Consider the following 8550-nt stretch of genomic DNA (forward strand, 5'->3'; position numbering starts at 1 on the left):
GAGCATTTCTGAGCACACCCGGACGCACTGCAGTCACTTAGGGATCCTTCAGCACCTCCACAGCTGAGATGGCAAGTTTTGGGCTACAAATGGTGACTAAGTATCTAAACTATGGATTTCTAACATTGCCCAGGTATCTGATTTTAAAATCTCTCACTGGTTTAGGCTGTGTTATTAGAATCTGCAATTTTTTTTCTACGGCAGCAATACTCCACTAGTGTAGAAGACACTCATAATGAACTCACACCTACTGTTGGGAATACTCCATTTATTTCTAGCTTCCAAGAACAAGACATGAATTACTACACTTGGATTTTTGTTTCACAGAAAGCTTAACAACAGGAACAGGGAAAACATTCCAAGATATTAGTTGTAGGTCATGTAGCGGGGGGTAGCACTGAATTTTGCATACGATTTAATGACTTTGTTCACTGCTTCTAAGAAGTCTTTCTCTGTTGCGATTTTTCTGCGTGCTCGGATAGCAAACATGCCTGCCTCCGTGCAGACACTGCGAATCTCAGCACCTTTGAAAGAAAGGGATAAACGAATTCAACACTGACCACCAGTGGAGATGAAGCATACACAAAATTGTTTAAAAAAAAATCAGCTTACCTGTGCTATTAGGACACAGTCGAGCCAATAGCTCAAATCTTATGTCTCTTTCAACACTCATCGAACGAGCATGTATCTTGAAAATGTGAGTTCGCCCCTGAAAAAAGAGTGGAGGATAGAAGTGTTCACGCTGCGGGAGAGGTGATGACTCTCAGCTGTGTGTGCAGCTGTCCACATCCACAGCAAGGGCAGGTGGAAAAGAAATCTTTTATTTGCTGCCCAACTATAGTTTCCTATGTCTGGACTAGCATGTTTAAGTGTCCATGATACTAAATTAAGAAAGTAACTTAAAAAAGAGCCTTCATGGTAGAAGTACCTCACGGAATCTCTCTCAAAAGAGCAGAACAAAACGCATTCCAACTTAAGAACTAAATCATGGATCTGGTTAAAGGATTCTTAATCTGTTGAGTCAGGAATATACAGTGAATATAGCTATTTACCATGGCTTCTTCCCCAGGGATGGCATCCCTGCAGCATGGGAAAGCCTTTTTGGCACATCTTTAATCCCCCAAATTTCCACGTAGTTTCACGTAAGTTAAGAGTGCTGCTTTTGTTAACTCTCGTCAACTGCTTCCAGACAATTATGCCCTAACTGAAGAAACACTGCGATACCAGAATATATTTAGCTGTGAAAGAAAGCATTCTCACCTCAAGATCAGGCAAGCTAAATTCTATCTTCCTATCCAACCTGCCGGGCCTCATCAGGGCTGGATCCAGAGTATCGGGTCTGTTTGTAGCCATCAGCACTTTGATGTTGCCTCGTGGGTCAAAACCATCCAACTGGTTGATCAGCTCCAGCATAGTACGTTGCACTTCATTGTCACCCCCAGCCCCATCATCAAAACGAGCACCTGGAGAGAGGAGACACACGTGTTTCACAAAATAAGAGAGGGACCTTCAGAGCATGGAGGAGGTGTCACAGCTGCTACATAGAAGACACCTGGAAAAATAATTTTCAATTACACACAAATATTTGTGACAAGTTTTAAAAAGGTGTGAGGGGTTATTTGAAAACAACACATTTCAAAAAAAGTGAGTGGTGTTATCTGTCAGTTGTAATAAGCGCTGTATCTTCACCCCGAATATGAAAGGGCCTGTCTCCCTGCCTAGTAACTGGCCAAGCTGCTGAAATTTATAAATGTAGTTTGTTTGTTTTGCCCCCCCTCAACCAAAATTCCCTCCTCGCCTTGTCTGTGTAAAAATTGTTCTACTTTCAAAGGACCTAAGTACTTCCTTTGGGGGGAAAAAAAAACCCACATTTCGTTTTCAGGCATCAGTAAAGATTTAGTGTGTAGTCCCGAAGCTGAATGGAGTTTAAGTTAACAGTACTTTTTGCAAACACAATACAGAGATTCTTCACTGAAGTTTAAATAATCTGGGTGTTCCAAATGTGCAAAAATGACTTCTCATCTGGGCTAAATACGTTCAAATTATATAAACCGCTTCTTGACAGCTTCCCGGACATAGGATGTGCTGGTAGTCGTTTTGCTAAATAGGTATTTACAAGCACAATTCTTGAAATGCAGCAATCCAGATAAAGAATTACAACACGAAAAGAAAACCTAGAAGTTCTCATATGAGATTAGAGCTATACATACTACAAACATACCTCCAATGGCATCAATTTCATCAAAGAATATAAGACAAGCTTTTTTAGTTCTGGCCATTTCAAAGAGTTCACGAACCATTCGAGCTCCCTGAAAGCAAAAATCAGGATTTTGTTAAAGATTCAAGACACATTGAAGAAAAACTATCACAATTAAACTTTTCACGTTTCCAAACACTTCCAAGTTTCCAGTGATAAAACTCTTTTATTTGTACACATGTATGTAACAGAACATTCATAAATCCTAAAGCAATTTATAAAGGAGAGACAAATTACTACTCTCAAAAGTCAGAAGTACAGATGAAGTCATTTACCTCAGGGCCAAGTGAAAAATAAGTGGCAGGGTTGGGAATGGAATCCTAATCCTAGAACCCTCCCGAACCACAGATTAAACTCTGCACCGCAAAATCCACTTCATCAACGACAGCACAGTTCAGGTCTTGTAACTGATTGCCTGATCTGCAGAGATTTATTTGATCATTCCTCCCCTCTCCTTGTATCTCCAGCATGCAAGTACATTCATCCATCATATCCACTATGGTGTCTGGTCCCCGCGACTAGAAATCTGCAAATCACTCCACACTCCATCAAGTGTTTGCTCTTACCTCTCCCACATACTTCTGCACCAATTCAGATCCAATTACTCTGATGAAGCAGGCGTCAGTCCTGTTAGCAACAGCACGGGCACAAAGTGTTTTGCCTGTACCAGGTGGCCCAAACAAAAGTACTCCTTTGGGAGGCTCAATTCCAAGGTTAACAAATCTTTCAGGCTGTAATGGTGGGAAACAGAAGGCGAGGTGATGTGCAAATTGAAGATTATGTGCACCAAAGAGTATATGCAAGTTAAGAAAATAATCAATGAAGAGCAATATAAACCAGGCTAGGCTGGATTTCACTTGTTAAAACTAGATCTCCTTTCACTTAGGTGTTTACGTTCAGCTACATTATCTTTTCTTGCTTTTTCAAATGCTAACAGATGACCCGCATACTTTCAAAATAATAAAAGCTTCAATCTGGAGGTTACTTACATGAAGCAGAGGGGTTTCAACCACCTCTCTCAGCTTTTCAATCTGCTCTTTACAACCACCAACATCACTGTAAGTGACGTCTGGTTTTTCTTCTACCTGCACAACAAAAAGGTGAGCGAGCAGTTAACAGCCTGATGCTGCATCTCTCTAGGCTTTCAAGAGCCCAGAACAGAATCCAGCCAAAGTAATCAAAATTACAAGAGAAAGTAATGTCCTAATAAGTAAAGGCAGTTCTCACTTGCATCATGGTGACTGTGGGATCAATCTTGGGAGGCAAGGGGATATGGATTTGATACTTGTTTCTGTCCACCCTGGTGAGAAAGCATAAAGACTATTATTTTAACACCGGTTAATTAAACTGTCATGTAGAAACAACTCCGTAAATTAGAAGCTGAATTCTTAAACTGTTCTTTTCTCTGGCATCAAGACAGCCCAGCCCTGAAAGCTAATAGTCAGATGGGCTAGAAAATGGAATTCCTTCTGCAGAGAAGTTTAAGGTTTCCAAAAATATTAATTCCAAAGTATTTTGAAAACTAAACTTCAAAATATCCCACAGAGCAAACTGGAAAAATATTGATTGTAAAAGTAACTGGCTTCACCTCCTCAGCGAACATTTCTTGTAGCCACCCTGCATGTAACTGTGCAGACTGCCAAAGAGTAGGCTACGCAGGCTCCCTGAAAGCTGGGACTGCTGGGACCCAAACTGAAAGGTTTCAGTCCGTGACGCACGGTTCTCGTCAGAATGACATCAAAATCAAAAGATTCCAGCACAGCATGCAGGTGAGTTACTGTCCTCCAACAGAAAGACATTAGTGTTATAATTTCAACTACTGCAAAAATACGAAATGATAGTTGTTGACCTGTCAAACTAATGGATCAGATGAGAAAGCTTCAGTCTCCAGGACAGCTCGTAAGAACGTGAAGATTTTACTTACCCAACTCTCATGCCTTCTTCTATGTCAGTAGGTGCCACCTGGTCACTCAGATCCACCACGAATTTGGCAAACTGCTTGACATTGATAATGTACTTGGGATCCTCGGAGTCTGCATTGATTATCTTTGTACATCTAATAGGGAACATGCAATTAACACCACCGGGCAGACAATTGGTATAAGCATCAAGATGAGAGAGTCGTATTTTCCAAATACACTGAAATAGCTATTGTACTTGCGATTCTATTATTATAGCATCCTACAATAACTACAGGAGTAAGTACAGGTGTGAAGTACATAATACATCATCAAGCATAACACAGTTCCTTTTTGACGCAATGGTAAAAAGCACTTGCAATAGGCACAACACGTGAACCTTATTTTTTTAAAAAATCTACACATAAGCCATAAATCACATTTTTACACTATGCAGCTCCACTGCAAAGAGGAAGAGTGCACCCACCTCGCAACTTGTAATGGTTGCTCGCTTTGGAGAGTTTGCTTATCTGCAGCCAGATCCCAAAGGGCAGGAGGAGCCAGGCCAGTGTCGGATTCCTTGATTCCTGTGTACAACACAGACAAGCTGAGGAGGAAGCAGCTAACTGGTACGTCAGCAATCCTTCCCACACCAAGAACCCTAGACATAAGCCTGTAGGAAGCTTTTTGAGATCTCCAAAACACACGCACACACATCTTTGATGGACTTCCTAAAAACCAAGTTTCCTAAAGAAATGAGGCCTATGTGACTGTGCCAGCCTAACATGCAAATACCAGTCTAGCCATCCTCTAATACGATTTTGCAACGTGTGGTCAATTACAACGAAGCTTGACAGAGATATCAGAGATAAGCACATTTCTAAAAGTTTCAGAAAAGGAGTGAAACTCTGCAAGTGCTTTCACCGAGGGAAAGCTTTAGTGCAAGGTATCAGCAGGTAAGGGATTCACACAGATGAAAAATCTTATAAATCTTCCACAACGTGGATATAAAAAGGACCATCTCCATGATGTATTTGAAAGAATCAAGGATTTTACTGGAAAAGAGAAACTGCAGTCTTCCTGACAGAACTGAGGGCCACTAAAGGATTAGCAACAGGGCAACAAACACACATCAGTGAAATAAACAGAGAATAATTAGGCAACAAATTAATTTTTAAGGTAACCGCCACAGCTGGCCAGCTGACTTTAAATGCTAACTGCTCTGATACGTATTTCTTCATTACACAAGGACTGGTACCACCACTTAAGGACAACACGTTGGGTTTTTGCCGTCTATGGAAGTTCACTCACTATTTGAATGCAGCTTGACACAAATCACAACGAATTATCTAATGGCAGAAAGGGGCATTTGTTTCATGCCACCGTAATACACAGAAATTACAGTTTTGAATAAAAACGTGTTAAACTACAAAATTACATAATCATATGTACAGATTAGCCCTGCCCAATCAAAAAGACCATCACCTACAAAGCAAAAATCTCACGTTACCAAATAAAGAAATGTATTCTTCTGAGAAAAATAACAATAATAAATCAATGCAGTTGTTGTTTAAAATCAGCTTCTTAAAACACTCGTTTTGCTACACGTGGTTCTATTGAAAGTTATCTTAAGAAAGAAAGATACCAGTGAGCTCATTGATTTTCTTAAGTAGTTGCTGAATATCATCTTCTACTTGCTTGATCTGCCTTGAGTATGTGCTCTGGCCCTGGAAAAGAAATATCATGTGTATTTCGTAACTCCAATTATTTTATGTTTAGGAAAAAATGCCAATAGCTGCTGAGCGTCAAGACGTTCAATAGACTGTCTCGGTATAACAGCCAACTATTGATCACAGCCAAAACAGACAGTATTAAGTTCCAGTAACAATATTTCTGTTCACAAAAACAGAGTGCAGCTACACACAACTGACTGATTGCGCAAGTGGAAATTTTTCACATTTGTAAACTTCAAGGATTTGTTTTTCTTTTAAACCTGTTCAGCCTTATTTTTTAAACTACTTTTTCTTCTAAAGTTTAAAAGAGACTTGGTAAAAATTATATATAGACAGAATTCTGTATGCGTTATCTGAAAATCATCTGTACGAGTGCTTTAACTACATTACCTAACCTTTCTATCATCCACAGAAGACAGCAGAAAGATCATGGGGCAAATCAGAAGCTAGATTGTTGCTTGTGACAAAATGCCTTACTATCTTGCCCTGCCTAATGCAGGCAAATCTGGATCTGGATTTCCTTTACAAGATCCCCTTCGTATCAACTTGGCAACAAAAAAGAAGCCGCAGTGGGCACAAGCCATTATTTCAAGAGTTTCGTAAAAGAGTCTCAGTTACAACAAAATTCAGGCTTCTGGCAAACATATCCAAATCCAGACATACGCTAAGCTGCAAGTTTCATTTTTCAAGAGTTCTTTCACAGACCCACTGTACTTCCTGGTGGAGAGGGGAGATTTGCTTTTTACGCCTTATTGTCCATGGAAAATGCCTCCCAAGATTACCTTCCTTTTGACAAGGTCCGTGTATTCCTCACTAATAGTTTTTTAACATGGTGGCTAAAAGCAAGTAAATTTGATGGGAGAAGGGATCTTAAAGTTACTGTTCTTTATAAAGCAAGAAAATGGGTTAGTGAAAAAGCCCTAGTAAAGCCCTAGCTGTTAGACCCCTGTGACAGTCAACTACGCGATACAAAACAAAAATAGAAAAAAAAAACTTCATTACTTTCAAGCTAACAAACCTACTGGATTATTTTTAGGGTTGTGGGTTGGGTTTGGGGCTTTCTTGTTGGAAGGCAGAAAGGGAGAAAAGATTTCGGCAGGCGAGAAAAGCATCAGGAGAAGCAGATTTACTAACTACTCACTAAGTACACATCCCTCCACTCTTGCATTCAGTTCCTAACAGGACTTGCTTTTTTTCTTTAACATTCTTGTATATATATGCTACTTACATATGTTTTCAGCAAGGCAATATCTCCTTCATCCAGAGCTGAAACAAGACAGGAAAGACTTAGCTTCCAATTTTATAAACAAAACCAGCAGTATCAATTCTGCTTCTAAAAGGTGAAAACATTTATTTTAAAGGGATTCTTCTACTTTTTCACTAAACCAAAGCAGAACAAAAAAGTATCGGACATTCAAGAAAAACAACATAGGGTCTCCAGCTACCCTCTTCAGTCCAAAAATCTGTACCACCCAGAGTTCACAGCAAGCAAGCTACTTAAACTTTGCCTCGCTCAGAGTAGCTTACTATGACTGTACAGAGAAGCAATTGAAGATATCAAAAATTCATCTTTTTAACTGTTTCTTAATGTTTAAGAAAACATCAATGAAAAACTGTCACCACTTTCCACTTGCACTTTACGTGAATATTTCTGTCAGTTTTTTTGAATCCCTGTAAACTTTGAGCAACTTTCAGCAGAATATGCAGGAAGGAATGCCCCGATTTAAATCAGCACTGTGCTTCCTTTTACTCAATGTAAACTTGGAATCTAAAAATTGTACTTGGGTCTCAGAATTCCCACATCAGAACAAGCACCGTCAGCTGTTAAAAGGGTAAGCTTTTGCACAGAGTCCTGCAGGACTGCTCCAATAAACGCTCTCAAATAACTAAGAAAAATATAACTTTCTACTACTGTGAACCCCTATTTACTTTCATATCACTTACCATTTAACAGACCTTTAACATTCCCTCTCCCTTCCCCCAAAAGCTCCCTCTTTTCCCAACCAAACGATAGTCTTCACCTTAAGCATCCCTGGCCCTCTGTTTTTCTCTCTTTTCTAATTCCACGGTATCTTTTTATGATAGAGGGAGCTCAAACCACACAGTATTGAAGATCTGGGCACACCATGTATTGTACGGTACTTTGAGAGGATTTTTTTTGTGTTGATCCTTATTTCCTTCCTGATTATTTGTACTAACCCATCGATTCTTGGTATGTGCTAAACACTGTTGCTACAGTTCAAAAATCTTTCTTGAGCGGGAGGAGTTCGAAGTCCATCACTGATTACATATAGTATCGATTTTGTCTCCAGATGCATTAATTAGTATTTACTAGCATAAAATAGAAAGGCAAATGAAATTCAAACATGAGGAGCAACCGGCAATTTTCACACTATGCCGGTATCACCACAAAAATTTGCCACCTCACTCTCTCCCGCTTCCACTGAGTGACTTATGAAAGTGGCAACGCACAGGTCTCGACAGCCACCTCCGCAGGACTCCGCCAACGAAGAAAAACAAATTATCGTGTTTTATTAGGCTGATCTTTTAACTAATCACTAAATACAAAAAGCCTTTCATTTTACCAAGAGGAGATTATGCTTTTCGGGAGCCTTTTACGGGAGAACCTTGGGGAGCCTTGGAACCAGCCAAGCCAGCCTGC

General features: G+C 39.9%; 2 protein-coding genes across 2 annotated transcripts in view; one reads left to right on the plus strand and one right to left on the minus strand.

Moving 5' to 3' along the window:
• Nucleotides 1-250: 250 nt before the first annotated feature.
• On the minus strand, nucleotides 251-7185 carry PSMC2 (proteasome 26S subunit, ATPase 2; the record flags this gene model as incomplete). Its single annotated transcript, XM_019474577.1, has 11 exons — nucleotides 251-524; nucleotides 613-709; nucleotides 1261-1463; nucleotides 2222-2309; nucleotides 2824-2988; nucleotides 3247-3342; nucleotides 3485-3557; nucleotides 4182-4313; nucleotides 4643-4742; nucleotides 5801-5882; nucleotides 7117-7185. Coding segments are annotated over 11 exons (1263 nt in total), but the record flags the coding sequence as incomplete, so codon positions are not given.
• A 1069-nt stretch (nucleotides 7186-8254) lies between these two features.
• DNAJC2 (DnaJ heat shock protein family (Hsp40) member C2) overlaps nucleotides 8255-8550 on the plus strand; it is a 20270-nt gene continuing 19974 nt past the window's right edge. The window contains exon 1 of the mRNA XM_009289061.2: nucleotides 8255-8288. Within this exon, the coding sequence (XP_009287336.2) occupies nucleotides 8255-8288 (34 nt within the window). The remainder of the gene's footprint in view (nucleotides 8289-8550) is intronic.

Source organism: Aptenodytes forsteri, unplaced genomic scaffold (genome assembly GCF_000699145.1).
Source record: "Aptenodytes forsteri isolate BGI_AS27 unplaced genomic scaffold, ASM69914v1 Scaffold137, whole genome shotgun sequence".
Classification (NCBI taxonomy): Eukaryota; Metazoa; Chordata; class Aves; order Sphenisciformes; family Spheniscidae; genus Aptenodytes; species Aptenodytes forsteri.